The following is a 22,465-nucleotide window of genomic DNA, read 5'->3' on the forward strand; positions in this document are numbered from 1 at the left end:
ATGCTCGGACCTGACACCCAAGATGGTGCACCACCACATTATGGGTGTCAGGTCCAAGCATTCCTACATGAACAGTTTCCTGGAAAGTGGATTGGTAGTCGTGGGCCAGTTGAATGGCCACCAAGGTCTCCCGATCTGACCCCCTTAGCTTTTTATCTTTGTGGTCATCTGAAGGCAATTGTCTATGCTGTGAAGATATGAGATGTGCAACATCTGAAACAACGGATACTGGAAGCCTGTGCTAGCATTTCCTCTGCGGTGTTGCTATCAGTGCGTCAAGAGAGGGAGAAGAAGGTTGCATTGACAATCCAACAATGGGCAGCACTTTGAACACACTTTATAAGTGGTCATAAACTTGTAAATAATTCATGAAGGAATAAAGTTACGTTAAAACCAAGCACACCATTGTTTGTATTGTGAAATTCTCAATAAGTTTGATGTGTCACATGACCCTCTTCCCATTAAAAAAATAAAGTTGGATCCAAAATTGCTGACTTCAAAATGGCCGCCATGGTCACCATCCATCTTGAAAAGTTTTCCCCCTCCCATATACTAATGTGTCACAAACAGGAAGTTGATATCACCAACCATTACCATTTTATTTAGGTGTATCCATATAAATGGCCCACCCTGTAGTTCCGAATCTGCAGGTTCAGCTGTCTTTAATCTAATGTGTTATGACCAGCTCACGCGACCCAAAACATTATTAGGATTAGGTTATGCTAATTCTACAGTACCCATGCCACATAGTGCAAAGTGGCAACATATCCTATGGTTTCATACACTGCTGAAAAAAAAATAAAGGGAACACTTAAACAACAGAATATAACTCCAAGTAAATCAAACTTCTGTGAAATCAAAGTGTCCACTTAGGAAGCAACACTGTTTGACAATCAATTTCACATGCTGTTGTGCAAATGCAATAGACAACAGATGGAAATTATTGGCAATTATCAAGACACACTCAAAAAAGAAGTGGTTCTGCAGGTGGGGACCACAGACCACATCTCAGTACCAATGCTTTCTGGCTGATGTTTTTGATCACTTTTGAATGTTGGTTGTGCTTTCACACTCGTGGTAGCATGAGGCGGACTCTACAAGCCACACAACTGGCTCAGGTAGTGCAGCTCATCCAGGATGGTACATCAATTCCAGCTGTGGCACGAAGGTTTTCTGTGTCTGTCAGCGTAGTGTACAGAGGCTGGAGGCGCTACCAGGAGACAGGCCAGTACACCAGGAGATGTGGAGGGGGCCGTAGGAGGGCAACAACCCAGCAGCAGGATCGATACCTCAGCCTTTGTGCAAGGAGGAACAGGAGGAGCACTGCCACAGCCCTGCAAAATGACCTCCAGCAGGCCACAAATGTGCATGTGTCTGCTCAAACAGTTAGAAACCGACTCCATGAGGATGATCTGAGTGCAGATGGGGGTTGTGCTCATAGCCCAACACCATGCAGGACGCTTGGCATTTGCCACAGAACACCAGGATTGGCAAATTCGCCACTGGCGCCCTGTGCTCTTCACAGATGAAAGCAGGTTCACACTGAGCACATGTGACAGACATGACAGAGTCTGGAGATGCCGTGGAGAGCGATCTGCTGCCTGCAACATCCTTCAGGGTGACCGGTTTGGCAGTGGGTCAGTAATGGTGTGTGGTGGCATTTCTTTGAAGGGCCGCACAGCCATCCATGTGCTCACCAGAGGTAGCCTGACTGCCATTAGGTACCTGCATGTAGAAAAGCCGCGGAGACACCATCACGTGTTTCTCAATGCAAGCAATGAATAGCCAGGTCTTTCACCGGGAAGGAACAACCACGGGAAGGGCAGCATCCAATAAAGGAAAACCACCTATGCCAAAACATGGTATCCATCCACAGACAGCTGTTTCGGGGTATTTGCCCCTCATCAGTGTGGAGTAGGAAACTGGCTATTAGGAGCAGTGCCTGGTGAAAAGACTATAAACATAAGGGCGAATGACCTCGGGGAGATCAAAACATCCAACACTGCGGAGACACCATCACATGTTTCTCAACGCCGGACTCTCTGTTTACCAATTTTGGGAGCGCTTTCTGCATCATCCCTAGCCAAAAGGATCTATGACCAACTACCCTGCACCTATCAGACACAAGTAAATTATTTTCCCTGCATTCCAGCATCCTTGGCTCAAATACAGCCGTTTGTCAGTACTTCTATGCAGGTGGTCTTTGCACAGTTACTTTACCCTGGCAGCTACACTCAGTTGCTGCAATAGCTGAACTGGGGATCTTTTCACTTCTAGCGCAGGTGTCTTTGTATAGCTAATTTTTTAACCCCTTCATGACCCAGCCTATTTTGACCTTAATGACCTGGCCATTTTTTGCAATTCTGACCAGTGTCCCTTTATGAGGTAATAACTCAAGAACGCTTCAACGGATCCTAGCGATTCTGAGAGTTTTTTCGTGACATATTGAGCTTCATGTTAGTGGTAAATTTAGGTCGATAATTTTTGCATTTATTTGTGAAAAAAAATGGAAATTTGGCGAACATTTTGAAAAATTTTCAATTTTTGAATTTTTATTCTGTTAAACCAGAGAGTTATGTGACACAAAATAGTTAATAAATAACATTTCCCACAAGTCTACTTTACATCAGCACAATTTTGGAAACAATATTTTTTTTTGCTAGGAAGTTATAAGGGTTGAAATTTGACCAGCGATTTCTCATTTTTACAACAAAATTTACAAAACCATTTTTTAGGGACCACCTCACATTTGAAGTCAGTTTGAGGGGTCTATATGGCTGAAAATACCCAAAAGTGACACCATTCTAAAAACTGCACCCCTCAAGGTGCTCAAAACCACATTCAAGAAGTATATTAACCCTTCAGGTGTTTCACAGCAGCAGAAGCAATATGGAAGGAAAAAATGAACATTTAACATTTTCGTCACAAAAATGAACTTTTAGCAACAATTTTTTTTATTTTACCAGGGTTAAAAGGAGAAACTGGACCCTGAGAGTTGTACAATTTGTCCTGAGTACACCGATACCCCATATGTGGGGGGGAATCACTGTTTGGGCGCACGACAGGGCTCGGAAGGGAAGGAGCACCATTTGACTTTTTGAATGAAATATTGGCTGCTATGTCGCGTTTGGAGAGCCCCTGTGTGCCTAAAGATTGGAGCTTCCGCACAAGTAACCCCATTTTGGAAACTAGACACCCAAAGGAACTTATCTAGATGCATAATGAGCACTTTCAACCCCCAGGTGCTTCACAAATTTATCCCTAAAAATGAAGTGCTTTTTTTTTCACACAAAATTTCTTTTAGTCTCAATTTTTTCATTTTCACATGGGCAGCAGGATAAAATGGATCTTAACAGTTGCATATATAGTTACATAGTTATTAAGGTTGAAGGAAGACTTTATGTCCATCTAGTTCAACCCATAGCCTAACCTAACATGCCCTAACATGTTGATCCAGAGGAAGGCAAAAAAAAACCCATGTGGCAAAGAGTAAGCTCCACATTGGGGAAAAAAATTCCTTCCCGACTCCACATACGGCAATCAGACTAGTTCCCTGGATCAACGCTCTATCAAGGAATCTAGTGTATATACCCTGTAACATTATACTTTTCAAGAAAGGCATCCAGTCCCCTCTTAAATTTAAGTAATGAATCACTCATTACAACATCATACGGCAGAGAGTTCCATAGTCTCACTGCTCTTACAGTAAAGAATCCGCGTCTGTTATTATGCTTAAACCTTCTTTCCTCCAGACGTAGAGGATGCCCCCTTGTCCCTGTCTCAGGTCTATGATTAAAAAGATCATCAGAAAGGTCTGTGTAATGTCCCCTCATATATTTATACATTAAAATAAGATCACCCAGTCTTCGTTTTTCCAAACTAAACAGCCCCAAGTGTAATAACCTATCTTGGTATTGCAGACCCCCCAGTCCTCTAATAACCTTGGTCGCTCTTCTCTGCACCCGCTCTAGTTCAGCTATGTCTTTCTTATACACCGGAGACCAGAACTGTGCACAGTATTCTAAGTGTGGTCGAACTAGTGACTTGTATAGAGGTAAAATTATGTTCTCCTCATGAGCATCTATGCCTCTGAGTCTTAATACATCCCATTATTTTATTTGCCTTTGTAGCAGCTGCCTGACACTGGCCACTGAATATGAGTTTGTCATCCACCCATACACCCAGGTCTTTTTCATTGACGGTTTTGCCCAGAGTTTTAGAATTAAGCACATAGTTATACATCTTATTACTTCTACCCAAGTGCATGACCTTACATTTATCCCCATTAAAGCTCATTTGCCATTTATCAGCCCAAGCTTCTAGTTTACATAAATCATCCTGTAATATAAAATTGTCCCCCCCTGTATTGATTACTCTGCAGAGTTTAGTGTCATCTGCAAACATTGAAATTCTACTCTGAATGCCCCCTACAAGGTCATTAATAAATATGTTAAAAAGAAGGCCCAATACTGACCCCTGTGGTACCCCACTGCTAACCGCGACCCAGTCCGAGTGTGCTCCATTAATAACCACCCTTTGTTTCCTATCCCTGAGCCAGCTCTCAACCCACTTACACATATTTTCCCCTATCCCCATTATTCTCATTTTATGTATCAACCTTTTGAAAAGTCCATATACACTACATCTACTGGGATCCCTTGGTCCAGTCCGGAACTTACCTCTTCATAGAAGCTGATCAAATTAGTCTGACATGAACGGTCCCTAGTAAACCCGTGCTGATACTGGGTCATGAGGTTATTCCTCTTCAGATACTCCAGTATAGCATCCCTTAGAATGCCCTCCAGGATTTTACCCACAGTAGAGGTTAAGCTTACTGGCCTATAATTTCCGAGTTCAGTTTTTGTCCCCTTTTTGAATATTGGCACCACATTTGCTATACGCCAGTCCTGTGGTACAGACCCTGTTATTATGGAGTCTTTAAAGATTAAAAATAATAGTCTATCAATGACTGTACTTAATTCCTGCAGTACTCGGGGGTGTATCCCATCCGGGATTTGTCAATTTTAGTGATTTTTAGACGCCGCCGTACTTCCTGCTGTGTTAAGCAGGTGACACCTAATGGGGAATTTTTGTTTTCACTGATCATATTGTCTGCCATGGGATTTTCTTGTGTAAATACTGATGAAAAAAAAGTCATTTAGCATATTGGCTTTTTCCTCATCCTCATCCACCATTTCCCCCAGACTATTTTTAAGGGGGCCAACACTTTCATTTTTTAGTTTCTTACTATTTATGTAGTTAAAGAATATTTTGGGATTATTTTTACTCTCTCTGGCAATGAGTCTCTCTGTCTCAATTTTTGCTGCCTTGATTTGCTTTTTAATGTTGTTGGGAAATTTCTCCTGAGTACACCGATACCTCACATGTGGGGGTAAACCTCTGTTTGGGCACACGGCAAGGCTCGGAAGGGAAGGAGCGCCATTTGACTTGAATGAAAAATTAGCTCCAATCGTTAGCGGACACATGTCGCGTTTGGAAAGCCCCTGTGTGCCTAAACATTGGAGCTCTCCCACAAGTGACCCCATTTTGGAAACTAGACTCCCCAAGGAACTTCTCTAGATGTGTGGTGAGCACTTTGAACCCCCAAGTGCTTCACAGAAGTTTACAACGCAGAGCCGTGAAAATAAAAAATCATTTTTCTCTCCTCAAAAAAGATTTTTTAGCCCGCAAGTTTTTATTTTCACAAGGGTAACAGGAGAAACTGAACCCCAATAGATGTTGTCCAATTTGTCCTGAGTACGCTGATATCCCATATGTGGTGGCAAATCACTGTTTGAGCACACGACGGGGCTTGGAAGGGAAGTAGTGACGTTTTGAAATGCAGACTTTGATGGAATGGTCTGCGGTCGTCACGTTGCGTTTGCAGAGCCCCTGATGTACCTAAACAGTAGAAACCCACCACAAGTGACCCCATTTTGGAAACTAGACCTCCCAAGGAACTTATTTGGATGTGTGGTGAGCACTTTGAACCCCCAAGTGCTTCACAGAATTTTATAACGCAGAGCCGTGAAAATAACAAATCTTTTTTTTCCCACCAAAATAATTTTTTAGCCCCCATTTTTTTATTTTTCCAAGGGTAACAGGAGAAACTAGACCCCCAAAGTTGTTGTGCAATTTTTCATGAGTACAGTTATGCCCCATATGTTTGGGTAAACCACTGTTTGGGTGCCCGTCAGGGCTCAGAAGGGAGGGAGCACCATTTGACTTTTTGAATGCAAGATTGGCTGGAATCAATGGTGGCGCCATGTCACGTTTGGAGTCCCCCTGATGTGCCTAAACAGTGGAAACCCCTTAATTCTAACTCCAACACTAACCCCAACACACCCCTAATCCCAACTCTAACCATAACCGTAATCACAACCCTAACCCCAACACACCCCTAACCACAACCCTAACCCCAACACACCCCTAACCCCAACCCTAACCCCAAAACACCCCCAACCCTAATCCCATCCCTAACCATAACCCTAACTACAAGCCTAACCCTAACCCCAACACACCCCTAACCCTAATCTTAACCCTAGTTCCAACCCTAACCCTAATTCCAACCCTAACTCTATTTCCAACCCTAAACCTAAGGCTATGTGCCCACGTTGCGGATTTGTGTGCAGAGTTTTCCACACCGTTTTTGAAAAATCCGTAGGTAAAATGCACTGCGTTTTACTTGCGGATTTACCATGGATTTCCAGTGTTTTTTTTGTGCGGATTTCACCTGCGGATTCCTATTTAGGAACAGGTGTAAAACGCTGCGGAATCCACGCAAAGAATTGACTTGTTGCAGAAAATACAGCGCAGCATTTCCGCACGGTATTTTCCGCACCATGGGCACAGCGGATTTGGTTTTCCATAGGTTTACATGGTAGTGTAAACATGATGGAAAACTGCCACGAATCCGCAGCGGCCAATCCGCACCGTGTGCACATAGCCTAATTTTAACCCTAACCCTAATTGCAAACCTAACCCTAATTCTAACCCTAACCCTAATTACAACCCTAATTGCAACCCTAATTCTAACCCTAACCCTAGAGGAAAAATAAAAATATATTTTCTTTATTTCATTATTTTCCCTACCTATGGGGGTGATAAAGGAGGGGCTTTATTTTTTACATTTTTGTAATTTTGATCACTGTGATAGGTTCTATCACATTGATCAAAATGTACCTGGAATGAATCTGCCGGCCGGAAGATGGCAGCACCCATCGCTGAAGACGGACGGACACTAGGACTCGGTAAGTATGGGGGGGTGGGATTGGACAGCGGAGGGGAGGACGGGGGGACGGAGGGGAGAGGAGGGCAGCGGAGGACAGGACGGAGGGGAGGAAAGACTGATGGCGGCGGCAGATCGCCACTGTCAGTCGGTGGCGGGGGCAGATCGCGGTCTCCAGCCATGGCCGATGATATTGCAGCATATCGGCCAAGTTTCATAGGTGAAATATTACAAATTGCTCTGATTGGCTTTTTCACTTTCAACAGCCAATCAGAGCGATCGTAGCCACGTGAGGGCAAAGCCACACCCCCTGGGCTGAAGTACCACTCCCTCTGTCCCTGCAGGTCTGTGAAATTTTATTTAACCCTTTCACCCGATCTGCAGGAACGCGATCCTGCCATGATGCCACATAGGCGTCACAGGTCGGATTGGCACCCACTTTCATGACATCTACGTAGCGTCACAGGTCGGGAAGGGGTTAATCTGCCCCATTTTACACCTATTATCCTAAAAGGATGACTCTCCAGACTCTATTTACCTTACGGTTGCGATTGGATCCATCCTCCTGTAGTTCTAGTGCTTTAAGCCAATCATGTACAGTGCAGCTTCTCTCACCTGGCTTCCCATTAGTTTAGCTCTACTCTTGCCTCCAACTCTGGTATAGAGTGTATTTTTTATTTTTTTTAGAATAAACTCTATGCTTCTGTGCACTGTATACTACTGTACAGTACTCTACCGATGCAAATGAATCTTCTGCCAAAGATATAAGTATAATTACATGTGTGTTTTACATCATTTAACCATTAGCTGGTTTTCAGCAGAGCTGCAGTCGTCCAGAACAGAGCTTCTAATAACTAGGTTTAGCAGGGTTAGCTGTGCTTGAAACTGCAAAAGCCTCTCTTTTAATGCATTTGGTACATGATGAGGAACATGTTTGTGCTTCTGGGCTGCCTGTAGTTGGGGCTTTTCTTGGATTCACTGGCTTAGAGGAAGAAGATAAGACTCTGCCTACTGTCTTGCCCCGGAGCACGTGCATCTCATTAGCTGAAAACTTCTATCACTGATTACACAAGAACCACAAGATGGATTTCTGCACAGCAGGTATAATTATAATCAGTATTACAGAGCCATCATGACAGTGTCTGTAGCTTATTTAGCAAAATCCTGCTGGTAGGTTCGGTTTTAACTAACACGAGAGGGAGGAGCCTGTAGCACTGAGGAGAAGAAGGTGCTGCTATAAAATGTAATTTAGTAGTCTAAGAAAAAAAACCAACATTCAGCTTTGTGAAGCTGGATGCCCAGAGGGCCAGATTGAGATGAAAAAATACACAAAGGTACAAGAAAGAAACATTATGTATACTTAATCTATATATTAACCCCTTAATCCCATATGACGTACTATCCCGTCGAGGTGGGGTGGGCCTTAATTCCCACCGACGGGATAGTACGTCATAGCGATCGGCCACGCTCATGGGGGGAGCGCGGCCGATCGCGGCCGGGTGTCAGCTGACTATCGCAGCTGACATCCGGCACTATGTGCCAGGAGCGGTCACGGACCGCCCCGGCACATTAACCCCCGGCACACTGTGATCAAACATGATCCCAGTGTTCCGGCGTTGCTCCGAGCGTCTCTTACCTCCTATCCCTGCAGGACCCGGATCCAAAATGGCCACGGGGCTGCATCCCGGTCCTGCAGGGATTACTTCCGGGTCCAGAGCAGGCGCTGGTAATCCTGCAGCGCTGTCAGTCAGATCGCTGATCTGACAGAGTGCTGTGCAAACTGTCAGATCAGCAATCTGTGATGTCCCCCCCTGGGATAAAGTAACAAAATGAAAAAAAAAAAAAAATTCCACATGTGTAAAAAAAAAAAAAAAAAAAAAATATTCCTAAATAAATAAATAAAAAAAATATTATTCCCATAAATACATTTCTTTATCTAAAGAAAAAAAAAACAATAAAAGTACACATATTTAGTATCACCGCGTCCGTAACGACCCAACCTATAAAACTGTCCCACTAGTTATCCCCTTCAGTGAACACCGTAAGAAAAAAAAAAAAAACGAGCCAAAAAACAACGCTTTATTATCATACCGCTGAACAATAAGTGGAATGACACGCGATCAAAAAGACGGATATAAATAACCATGGTACCGCTGAAAACGTTATATTGGCCTGCAAAAAATGAGCCGCCATACAGCATCATAAGCAAAAAAATAAAAAAGTTATAGTCCTCAGAATAAAGCGATGCCAAAATAATTATTTTTTTTTTAAATAGCTTTTATCGTATAAAAGCGCCAAAACATAAAAAAAGATATAAATGAGATATCGCTGTAATCGTACTGACCCGACGAATAAAACTGCTGTATCAATTTTACCAAACGTGGAACGGTATAAACGCCTCCCCCAAAAGAAATTCATGAATAGCTGGTTTTTGGTCATTCTGCCTCACAAAAATTGGAATAAAAAGCGATCAAAAAATGTCATGTGCCCGATAATGTTACCAATAAAAACATCAACTCGTCCCACAAAAAACGAGACCTCACATGACTCTGGACCAAAATACAGAAAAATTATAGGTCTCAAAATGTGGAGACACAAAAACTTTTTTGCTATAAAAAGCGTCTTTTAGTGTGTGACAGCTGCCAATCATAAAAATCCGATATAAAAAACGCTATAAAAGTAAATCAAACCCCCCTTCATCACCCCCTTAGTTGGGGAAAAATAATAACATTAAAAAAATGTATTTATTTCCATTTTCCCATTAGGATTAGGGCTAGGGTTAGGGTTAGGGCTAGGGTTAGGGCTAGGTTTAGGGTTGGGGCTATGGTTGGAGCTAAAGTTAGGGTTAGGGTTGGGGCTAAAGTTAGGGTTAGGGTTGGGGCTAAAGTTAGGGTTAGGATTACATTTACGGTTGGGATTAGGGTTGGGATTAGAGTTAGGGGTGTGTCAGGGTTAGGGGTGTGGTTAGGGTTACCGTTGGGATTAGGGTTAGGGGTGTGTTTGGATTAGGGTTTCAGGTAGAATTGGGGAGTTTCCACTGTTCAGGCACATCAGGGGCTCTCCAAACGCGACATGGCGTCCGATCTCAATTCCAGCCAAGTCTGCGTTGAAAAAGTAAAACAGTGCTCCTTCCCTTCCGAGCCCTCCCGTGCGCCCAAACAGGGGTTTACCCCAACATATGGGGTATCAGCGTACTCGGGACAAATTGGACAACAACTTTTGGGGTCCAAGTTCTCTTGTTATACTTGGGAAAATAAAAATTTGGGGGGCTAAAAATCATTTTTGTGGGAAAAAAAGGATTTTTTATTTTCACGGCTCTGCGTTGTAAACTGTAGTGAAACACTTGGGGGCTCAAAGTTCTCACAACACATCTAGATAAGTTCCTTGGGAGGTCTAGTTTCCAATATGGGGTCACTTGTGGGGGTTTTTTCTGTTTGGGTACATCAGGGAGAGCCTGCAAATGCAACATGACACCTGCAGACCAATCCATCTAAGTCTGCATTCCAAATGGCGCTCCTTCCCTTCCGAGCTCTGCCATGCGCCCAAACAGTGGTTCCCCCCCACATACGGGGTATCAGCGTACTCAGGACAAATTGGACATCAACTTTTGGGGTCCAATTTCTCCTGTTACCCTTGGGAAAATACAAAACTGGGGGCTAATAAATAATTTTTGTTGAAAAAAAAAAGAATTTTTATTTTCATGGATCTGCGTTATAAACTGTAGTGAAACACTTGGGGGTTCAAAGTTCTCACAACACATCTAGATAAGTTCCTTGGGAGGTCTAGCTTCCAATATGGGGTCACTTGTGGGGGGTTTGTACTGTTTGGGTACATCAGGGGCTCTGCAAATGCAACATGACGCCTGCAGACCAATCCATCTAAGTCTGCATTCCAAATGGCGCTCCTTCCCTTCCAAGCTCTGCCATGCGCCCAAACAGTGGTTCCCCCCCACATACGGGGTATCAGCATACTCAGGACAAATTAACCAACTTTTGGGGTCCAATTTCTCCTGTTACCCTTGGGAAAATACAAAACTGGGGGCTAATAAATAATTTTTGTGGAACAAAAAAAATAATTTTTATTTTCACGGCTCTGCGTTATAAACTAGTGAAACACTTGGGGGTTCAAAGTTCTCACAACACATCTAGATAAGTTCCTTGGGAGGTCTAGTTTCCAATATGGGGTCACGTGTGGGGGGTTTGTACTGTTTGGGTACATCAGGGGCTCTGCAAATGCAACGTGACGCCTGCAGACCAATCCATCTAAGTCTGCATTCCAAATGACGCTCCTTCCCTTCCGAGCTCTGCCATGCGCCCAAACAGTGGTTCCCTCCCACATATGGGGTATCAGCGTACTCAGGACAAATTGGACAACAACTATTGGGGTCCAATTTATCCTGTTACCCTTGTGAAAATACAAAACTGGGGGCTAAAAAATCATTTTTGTGAAAAAAATTTTTTTTATTTTCACGGCTCTGCGTTATAAATTGTAGTGAAACACTTGGGGGTTCAAAGCTCTCAAAACACATCTAGATAAGTTCCTTACGGGGTCTACTTTTCAAAATGGTGTCACTTGTGGGGGGTTTTAATGTTTAGGCACATCAGGGGCTCTCCAAACCCGACATGGTGTCCCATCTCAATTCCAGTAAATTTTGCATTGAAAAGTCAAATGGCGCTCCTTCCCTTCCGAGCTCTGCCATGCACCAATCAGTCATTTACCCCCACATATGGGGTATCAGCATACTCAGGACAAATTGCACAACAATTTTTGGGGTCCAATTTCTTCTCTTTCTCTTGGGAGAATAAAAAATTGGGGGTGAAAAGATCATTTTTGTGAAAAAATATGATTTTTTATTTTTACGGCTCTGCATTATAAACTTCTGTGAAGCACTTGGTGGGTCAAAGTGCTCACCACACATTTAGATAAGTTCCTTAGGGGGTCTACTTTCCAAAATGGTGTCACTTGTGGGGGGTTTCATTGTTTAGGCACATCAGGGGCTCTCCAAACGCAACATGGCGTCCCATCTCAATTTAAGTCAATTTTGCATTGAAAAGTAAAATGGCGCTCCTTTCCTTTCGAGCTCTGCCATGCGCCCAAACAGTGGTTTACCCCCACATATGGGGTATCAGCGTACTCAGGACAAATTGTACAACAACTTTTTGGGTCCATTTTCTCCTGTTACCCTTGGTAAAATAAAACAAATTGGAGCTGAAATAAATTTTGTGTGAAAAAAAGTTAAATGTTCATTTTTATTTAAACATTCCAAAAATTCCTGTGAAACACCTGAAGGGTTAATAAACTTCTTGAATGTGGTTTTGAGCACCTTGAGGGGTGCAGTTTTTAGAATGGTGTCACACTTGGTTATTTTCTATCATATAGACCCTCAAAATGACTTCAAATGAGATGTGGTCCCTAAAAAAAAATGGTGTAAAAATGAGAAATTGCTGGTCAACTTTTAACCCTTAGGCCGGCGTCACACTCAGCGTATGTAAATACGGTCCGTATTTTACGGCCGTAATACGCAGAAAAGTCCCCAAAATAGTGGTCCGTATGTCATCCGTAGGCAGGGTGTGTCAGCGTATTTTGCGCATTGCATCCTCCGTATGTAATCCGTATGGCATCCGTACTGCTATATTTTCTCGCAGTCTTGCAAAACCGACATCTAATGGATTTATGTGCTCAAATGTTCGTTAAAACATATACAGTATATATATATATATATATATATATATATATATATATATATATATGTCATTGAGACACATATATATATATTCTGTAGTTATATTTAATTCAGCGCGAGATATGTGAAAAGCCGGTAATTCAATTGCCGGCTTCTCATTTCTCCTTCCCAAACCCGACAGGATATGAGACATGGTTTACATACAGTAAACCATCTCATATCCCCTTTTTTTTTTCATATTCCACACTACTAATGGTAGTAGTGTGTATGTGCAAAATTTGGGTGCTGTAGCTTAGGTGAAAGGTTAAATCATTTTACAGGCAGGAGCTGTGCTAAAGCACTCGCTCGTGCCTGTAAACCCCGGGTGCTGCCAGGAAAGCTGGGTGATCTGTACTTACATTGAGTCGCGGTGAGGCGCCCTCTGCTGGATGAACTCATGAACTGGAGCCTTGGAAAAGTTCCCACGCTCGAGTTCATATGAGTTCATCCAGCAGAGGGCGCCTCACCGCGACTCAAGGTAAATACAGATCACCCAGCTTTCCTTTCAGCACCCGGGGTTTACAGGCACGAGCAAGTGCTTTAGCACAGCTCCTGCCTGTAAAATGATTTAACCCCTTCAGATGGATTTACTTCATGGGACCTGACAGTTCATCAGAAGGTATGTATATTGTTTGTTTAATATTTTGCCGAGCGAGGGTCTTCAGGTGGATTGAGAGAGCAATAAAATACTAAAACAACCTGTGTTTTTATTTCATTAAAATAATTTTTAATAATGTGTGTGTGTTTTTTAACCCTTTCATACAATTGGATTAATAATGGATAGGTGATATAATTGACCCCTCTCCATTATTAATCTGGCTTAATGTCACCTTACAATAGCAAGGTGACATTAACCCTTCATTACCCCATATCCCACCGCTACACGGGAGTGGGAAGAGAGTGGCCAAGTGCCAGAATAGGCGCATCTTCCAGATGTGCCTTTTCTGGGGTGGCTGGGGGCAGATGTTTGTAGCCAGGGGGGGGGGGGGCAATAACCATGGACCCTCTCTAGGCTATTAATATCTGCCCTCAGTCACTGGCTTTACCACTCTGGCGGAGAAAATTGCGCGGGAGCCCACGCCAATTTTTTCCGCCATTTAACCCTTTATTTTAGCAGCTACAGCGCCCAAATTTTGCACATACACACTACTAACATTAGTAGTGTGGAATATGCAAAAAAAAAAGGGATATGAGATGGTTTACTGTATGTAAACCATGTCTCATATCATGTCGGGTTTGTGAAGGAGAAATGAAAAGCCGGCAATTGAATTACCGGCTTTTCACTAACACCGCTGCGTATTTCTCGCAAGTCACAGTGCTGGTCCGTGTGTAATCTGTATTTTTCTCGCCCCCATAGACTTTCATTGGCGATTTTTTTGCGCAATACGGTGACAAACGCAGCATGCTGCGATTTTCTACGGCCGTACAAGACCGTTTATTACGGATCAGTAAAATACGGCTGATAGGAGCTGCGACATAGGGAATCATTGGGCCGTGTGTTATGCGTATTTTACGGACGTAGTTTATGCGCTCATACGTCTGTAAAACTCGCCAGTGTGACGCCGGCCTTATAACTCCCTAACAAAAAAAAATTTTGGTACCAAAATTGTGCTGATGTAAAGTAGACATGTGGGAAATGTTACTTATTAAGTATTTTGCGTGACATATCTCTGTGATTTAAGGGCATAAAAATTCAAAGTTGGAAAATTGCGAAATTTTCACCAAATTTCCATTTTTTTCACAAATAAACGCAAGTTATATCAAATAAATTTTACCACTATCATGAAGTACAATATGTCACGAGAAAACATTGTCAGAATCGCCAAGATCCGTTGAAGCGTTCCAGAGTTATAACCTCATAAAGGGACAGTGGTCAGAATTGTAAAAATTGGCCCGGTCATTAACGTGCAAACAACCCTCGGGGCTTAAGGGGTTAATAATGATAAGTATGTGTTTTGTGCTTTGTGAAAAATTATTCATTTCTTGGATTAGCCATTTAACATAGATATTCTGTCAGTAATGAACCACTTCAGTGAAATATTTATTTTATTATGGCCACATTCACATGTTCAGTATTTGATCAGTATTTTATCTGTAAGTCATAATGTCAAATGCTGCCCAAATACTGAATGTGTGAACATGGCCTATAAGTAAGAATCTAGATCAAGATCTTAACTTTGAATCATTAAATAATTTATTTCTTCTAGGTTTGAATCATGTGAAGCCTTCTGTCATATCCGTTATCGAACAAGGAAAGGAACCACTTTCAATGGACTCTCAGCAGTCAGTCAAGAAGGCACTTACAGAATATTCATGTTCAAGTAAGTGATCATTCAAGATAAACAGGTGTGCTGGCAAATAAGAAACTGAATTGCACATTGTGGAGAAACGGGGTCAGTGGGAGCTCTCACCCGCTGGCCCGGCTGCTTTAGCAAGACTGCATAGACCAGGGCTCATACCACTGAACGCCCGCTCTCTCTCCCGGTCGGCAATACACTACACAAACAACACAGGGTTAAAGTAAAACAGTGTGGCAATACTTTATTGAACCACAACACACAATAGCAAACAGAACAATCTCAGCAATTACACCAAGATGGTGCACATTACAGAGTCTCACCCTTCCGATGACTCGCCAATATAATGGTAGATGTTACGTCAGAGCTCCCAGGGTCGCTACTCCATCTGTGGTATGCACGCAGAGAAGAGGTAACGACAAGCATAGGGAGATATCCGAGAGCAGTCCTGTGTTCTTGCAGCCGGGTCTGATGTACCCTCAGCTGAGATCCTGAAGAGAGTCCGGTTGGTAGCTCTCTGTTACTTCAGCCCCCAATTATGTGATCTCTGAGTCTTTTTATACCCAAGGCATGTAAGCTATTTTTAGAATTACCCAGTGTCCTTCAGTCCAACATCAAGGTAAGGTAAACAATGGTGATGAGATCAAGTAGTACTACTTGACCATTCAATCTATTTGCACAGTCTTTCCCCCTGATTTAGAAGTCACCAAGCTGGTTCCAGAATTCAATGCACAATTAGCATATCAGCAGACATCAATAAACAAAGATAAACACTCAGTATGTACAAGTCACTATTACAGACTTAAGGCCCCGTCTCACATAGCGAGATCGCTAGCGAGATCGCTGCTGAGTCACAAGTTTTGTGACGCAACAGCGACCTCAGTAGCGATCTCGCTATGTGTGACACGTACCAGCGACCAGGCCCCTGCTGCGAGATCGCTGGTCGTGTCAGAATGGCCTGGACCTTTTTTTGGTCGTTGAGGCCCCGCTGACATTGCTGAATCGGTGTGTGTGACACCGATCCAGCGATGTCTTCACTGGTAACCAGGGTAAACATCGGGTTACTAAGCGCAGGGCCGCGCTTAGTAACCCGATGTTTACCCTGGTTACCAGCGTAAATGTAAAAAAAAACAAACAGTACATACTCGCCTTCTGATGTCCGTCAGGTCCCTTGCCGTCTGCTTCCTGCTCTCACTGACTCCCGGCCGTACAGTGAGAAGTGAGAGCACAGCAGTGACGTCACCGCTGCGCTCTGCTCTCAGTGTACGGCCGGCACTGTCAGAGCAGGAAGCGGACGGCAAGGGACCTGGACACCGAAAGGCGAGTATGTAGTGTTTGTTTTTTTTGGTAACCAGGGTAAACATCGGGTTACTAAGCGCGGCCCTGCGCTTAGTAACCCGATGTTTACCCTGGTTACCCGGGTGCTGCAGGGGGACTTCGGCATCGTTGAAGACAGTTTCAACGATGCCGAAGTCGTTCCCCTGATCGTTGGTCGCTGGGGAGAGCGGTCTGTGTGACAGCTCCCCAGCGACCACACAGCGACTTACCAACGATCACGGCCAGGTCGTATCGCTGGTCGTGATCGTTGGTAAATCGCTTAGTGAGACGGGGCCTTTACACAGTATGTTAAATGGTATATCAGTTTGCAAGTTTGTCTTCTTGAACCACCAGACATAAACATTTAAATCCACAAGCCTTTATACAGATGAAAAGTCAGTTCTTATTGGTTTGCAAAAACATAGCTGTCTGGGTAATTAAGATATACTCTGGTTTCTTCACACACATCCTAGTGAATTATCTAATTTAAAGGTGGGAATACCCTTTTAAATAATCATAAAACTTGATGTATGTTGTATGGTTTCAGTCTTTTAAATGAACAGGAACCTGTCAGCTGACTCATGAATTAGGTGCAGCATGAGGCAGGGGCCGGTACCGGTATTGCAGCTATGTATGTTTCCCTCTGAAACACTGTGGCATTTCAGTGAAAACATGATTTGAAATGGCGGTCAGGGATGATGTGGCCAAGATGACTGTGTTTAGGGAAAGACCTTTCAATCAAGCGGAGTGAAACGGGGAAAAGCCATTGGGGATCTGCCCCTTGGACTAGTCATCCGAGTCGCATCTTTTCTGCTGCTTTTTCTAAGTATGTTTTCTCTGAAACACCGCAGTGTTTAAGAGTGGAACATACATGGCTGCAGTAATGAAGCCAGATTCTAATTCATGCTGCCCTGGTTTGGCAACATAAATCATACGGCAGGTTCATTTTAATACAAACCTTATTTTCATTTTATTATTTATGTCCCATAATACAGCAATTCTCAATTCTTTTGTAGAGCAAAGGAAAGTGACATCTACACTGAAGACATTTCATGCATGTCAGAAGATACAGATTTCTATGTAAAGGAAAGCGCAATACAGCTGCGGACAACACAATACATCTACAGACTTATACTCTTAGTAGTGAAAGTTACAAAAAAAAATCTGTATTTTGGCTAAGGGCTCACTCACTTGAGTAATATAACAAACTAGATGGTGGCCCGATTCGAACGCATCGGGTATTCTAGAATATGTATGCATAGTTTATAGCACAGCCCACGCAGTACATTGCGCAGCCCACGCAGTACATTGCGCAGCCCACACAGTATACGTTGTATATTGCGCAGCCCACGTAGTATATTGCGCAGCCCACGTAGTATATTGCCCAGTCCACATAGTACATTGTGCAGCGCACGTTGTATATTGCGCAGCCCACGTAGTATATTGCGCAGCCCACGTTGTATATTGCGCAGCCCATGTAGTATATTGCGCAGGCCACGTAGTATATTGCCCAGCCACGTACTATATTGCGCAGCCCACATAGTATATTGCGCAGCCACGAAGTATATTGCCCAGCCACGTAGTATATTGCCCAGCCACGTAGTATATAACACTGTCACGTAGTATATTGCCCAGCCACATAGTATATTGCCCAGTCACGTAGTATATTGCCCAGTGACGTAGTATATTGCCCAGTGACGTATATTGCCCAGTCACGTAGTATATTGCCCAGTGACGTAGTATATTGCCCAGCCACATAGTATATTGCCCAGTCACGTAGTATATTGCCCAGTGACGTAGTATATTGCCCAGTCACATAGTATATTGCCCAGTGACGTAGTATATTGCCCAGTCACGTAGTATATTGGGCAGCCCACGTAGTATATTGCCCAGCCATGTACTATATTGCGCAGCCGACATAGTATATTGCCCAGCCACGTAGTATATTGCCCAGCCACGTAGTATATTGCCCAGCCACATAGTATATTGCCCAGTCATGTAGTATATTGCCCAGCCACATAGTATATTGCCCAGCCACATAGTATATTGCCCAGCCACATAGTATATTGCCCAGTCACGTAGTATACAGCACAGAGCCATGTAGTATACTGCCCAGTCACGTAGTATATTGGCCAGTCACGTAGTATGCACCATATCCCTGTTAAAAAAAAAAGAGTTAAAATAAAAAATAGTTACATACTCACCTTCTGGAGCCTCCGGATCGAAGCGTCCGGTTACCGATGCTCCTCGCGCGCTCCGGTCTGAAGAGTGCATTGCGGTCTCGCGAGATGATGACGTAGCGGTCTCGCGAGACCGCACGTCATCATCTCGTGAGACCGCACTGCATGCAGCGGTCACCGGGGCGTCGCGAGGAGCATCGGTAAACGGCCGCTTCAATCCGGGGGGCAACCGGAGGGTGAGTATGTAACTATTTTTTATTATTTTTAACATTAGATATTTTTACTATTCATGCTGCATAGGCAGCATGAATAGTAAAAAGTTGGTCACACAGGGTTAATAGCAGCGTTAACCGAGTGTGTTACACCGCGGTCAGCGCTGCCATTAACCCTGTGTGAGCGCTGACCGGAGGGGAGTACGGAGCGGGCGCTGTGACCGGAGGGGAGTACGGAGCAGGCGCTGTGACCGGAGGGGAGTACGGAGCGGGCGCTGTGACCGGAGGGGAGTACGGAGCGGGCGCTGTGACCGGAGGGGAGTATGAGCGGGTGCTGTGACCGGAGGGGAGTACGGAGCGGGCACTGACTGCGGGGAGGAAGGAGTGGCCATTTTCGTCCGGACTGTGCCCGTCGCTGATTGGTCGAGGCTGTTTTGCCACGACCAATCAGCGACTTGGATTCCATGACAGACAGAGGCCGCGACCAATGAATATCCGTGACAGACAGACAGACAGAAAGACAGTAGGACAGACAGACGGAAGTGACCCTTAGACAATTATATATATAGATACACACGTGGTCAAAATTGTTGGTACCCTTCGTTTAATGACAGAAAATACCACAATGGTCACAGAAATAACCTGAATCTTACTAAAGTAATATTAAATAAAAGATCTATGAAAATGAACACATGAAAGTCAGACATTGCTTTTCAACCATGCTTCCATAGAATTAAAAAAAAAAATTAAACTCATGAAATAGGCCTGGACAGAAATAATGGTACCCTTAACTTAATATTTTGTTGCAAAACCTTTTGAGGCAATCACTGCAATCAAATGACTCCTGTAACTGTCAATGAGACTTCTGCACCTCTTGACAAGTATTTTTGCCCACTCCTCAAGATAAAACTGCTCCAGTTGTCTCATGTTTGAAGGTTGCCTTTACCAGATGGCATGTTTCAGCTCTTTCCAAAGATGCTCAATAGGATTTAGGTCAGGGCTCATAGAAGGCCACTTCAGAATAGTCCAGTGTTTTCCTCTTAGCCATTCTTGGGTGTTTTTAGCTGTGTGTTTTGGGTCATTATCCTGTTGCAAGACCCATGACCTACGACTGAGACCAAGCTTTCTGACACTGAGCAGCACATTTCTCTCTAGAATCCCTTGAACAGTCTTGAGATTTCACTGTACTCTGCACAGATTCTAGACACCCTGTCCCAGAGGCAGCAAAGCAGCTCCAGAACATAACAAAGCCTCCTCCATGTTTCACAGTAGGGAGAGAGTTATTTTCTTGATAGGCTTCATTTTTCCATCTGTGAATATAGAGCTGATGTGCCTTGCCAAAAAGTTCCGTTTTTGTCTCATCTGTCCATAGGACATTCTCCCTGAAGCTTTGTGGCTTGTCAACATATAGTTTGGCAAATTCCAGTCTGGCTTTTTTATGATTTTTTTTCAACAATGGTGTCCAACTTGGTCGTCTCCCATGTGGTCCACTTTGGCTTATACAATGACGCATGGTGCGATCTGACATTGATGTTCCTTGAGCTTGAAGTTCACCTTTAATCTGTTTAGAAGTTTTTCTGAGCTCTTTTGTTACCATTTGTATTACCTGTCTCTGATTTTTCATCAATTTTCCTCCTGTGGCCACGTCCAGGGAGGTTGGCTACAGTCCCATGGATCTTACATTTCTGAACAAAATGTGCACCTGTAGTCACAGGAACATCAAGTTGCTTGGAGATGGTCTTATAACTTTTACCTTTAACATGTTTGTCTAGAAATTTCTTTCTAATCTCCTGAGACAACTCTTTCCTTTGCTTCCTCTGGTCCATGTTGAGTGTGATACACACCATGTCACCAAACAGCACAGTGAGTATCTGTAGCCCTATATACAGGCCCACTCACTGATTCCGAGATTGTAGACACCTGTGATGCTAGTTAGTGGACACTCCTTGATTTAACATGTCCCTTTTGTCACATTATTTTCAGTACTATTATTTCTGTTCAGGCCTATTTCATGAGTTTTATTTATTTATTTTTTTAATTCTGTGGAAGCATGGTTGAAAAGCAATATCTGACTTTCATTTGTTCATTTTCATAGATCTTTTATTTATTATTACTTTTGTCAGATTCAAGTTATTTTTTTGTGACCATTGTGAGTTTTTCTGTCATTAAACAAGGGGTACCAACAATTTTGGCGACGTGTAACTTCGATGCTGCTCCTGAAAAGTTAGACAAGTGAAATCCATAAGGTTCATCTTATGTCATGCGAGTGTGCGATTCCTTTTCCTCACCTAGCACCAGTATGACATCCATATGCAATGCGTTTTTAACATCCTCTTTTACATACTGGGATGTTATGTAATTTAAATATAGTTTTCAAACTAATAGATCAATCTTGTATAGATAGATAGAATAGATAGAATCTATAAATAGAATAAATAGTTTGAATATATAGATACTCTTTAGACATATAGTTCACAAGTCCCCTACATATAATAAACTTTCACCCTTTAGTGCCTTTCATGTGGCAGTGAAGGGTGTTTAGACTTATTAAATGAAAAAATAATTTAAAAAATGATGAGGGGTACCCCTATTTTTGATAACCAGCAAAGGTAAAGCAGACAGTTGCAGGCTGATATTATCAGACTGGGAAGGTCCCTGTTTATTGGGCCCTTCCCAGCCTAAAAATATAAGCCTGCAACCTACCAGAATTGGTGCATCACATGAGATACGTCAATTCTGGCGCTTGGCCCATCTATCCCTAATTGCTCTGGTGTGGCAATGAGGGTAATGATTTTGGTAATTGATGTCAGCTTTGTAATGTCCACGATAAGAAAAAATGGTGTGCACTCAGATCTGAAGCGTGAGGTGCTGGTGGAATGGACTATTGAAGTCCCAGAGATAAGAACTATAATTCACCGCACACTCTCTTTGATAAGTTGCAAAGAGAGTGCGCCAATTCTGGGGCAACTGCGGGTTTGTATATTTAGGCTTTAGGACAGGCCCAAAAAACGAGGGACCTTCCGAGCCTGATAATATAATCCTACAAAAACACGGAAGCAAATGCCAGATATCCAAATAAAGTTTAACAAATTCTTTATTAAATAATAAAATTAAAAATTACCACAGAGACGGAGATACAAATGCAAGAAACTAACACCACCATATACTGGATAATATGGAATAATAACAAGGTATGTATATAAAAATCCACATACTGACAATCAGTTTAATTAACATCAAGGTCTAGAAAGAGACGCAAAAACTCCCAATCCCAATCCTAATAACCAGGGTAAGACTATTACATAAATGCCCTGGATGAATTAGCCAAAGTGCAGTGCTTAATACATATATAGCCACATAGGGATAATATACAAAGTGCTTAGTGCCATATAAATAGTTGCAATAGTGCAAATAAGTAATATGTCCCAGACTATTCATCTTTTTCTACTATAGTTTACATTTAGGCGCATGTTTATGGAGCATTTGCTATGGATTGCATTCTACCCCCT

The 22,465-nt window shown here is 43.0% G+C and overlaps 1 protein-coding gene across 3 annotated transcripts in view; it reads left to right on the plus strand.

Moving 5' to 3' along the window:
* The window catches only part of LOC143767194 (uncharacterized), a 76,977-nt gene that overhangs the window by 49,098 nt on the left and 5,414 nt on the right, over positions 1-22,465 (plus strand). For 2 of the 3 annotated variants that reach the window (XM_077255314.1, XM_077255313.1), the window contains exon 4: positions 15,158-15,271. In XM_077255314.1, the coding sequence (XP_077111429.1) occupies positions 15,158-15,271 (114 nt within the window). Of the gene's footprint in view, positions 1-15,157; positions 15,272-17,580; positions 17,645-22,465 lie in introns of those variants that run through there. The other variant, XM_077255315.1, reaches the window with a different exon arrangement.

This window comes from Ranitomeya variabilis, chromosome 4 (assembly GCF_051348905.1).
Source record: "Ranitomeya variabilis isolate aRanVar5 chromosome 4, aRanVar5.hap1, whole genome shotgun sequence".
Classification (NCBI taxonomy): domain Eukaryota; kingdom Metazoa; phylum Chordata; class Amphibia; order Anura; family Dendrobatidae; genus Ranitomeya; species Ranitomeya variabilis.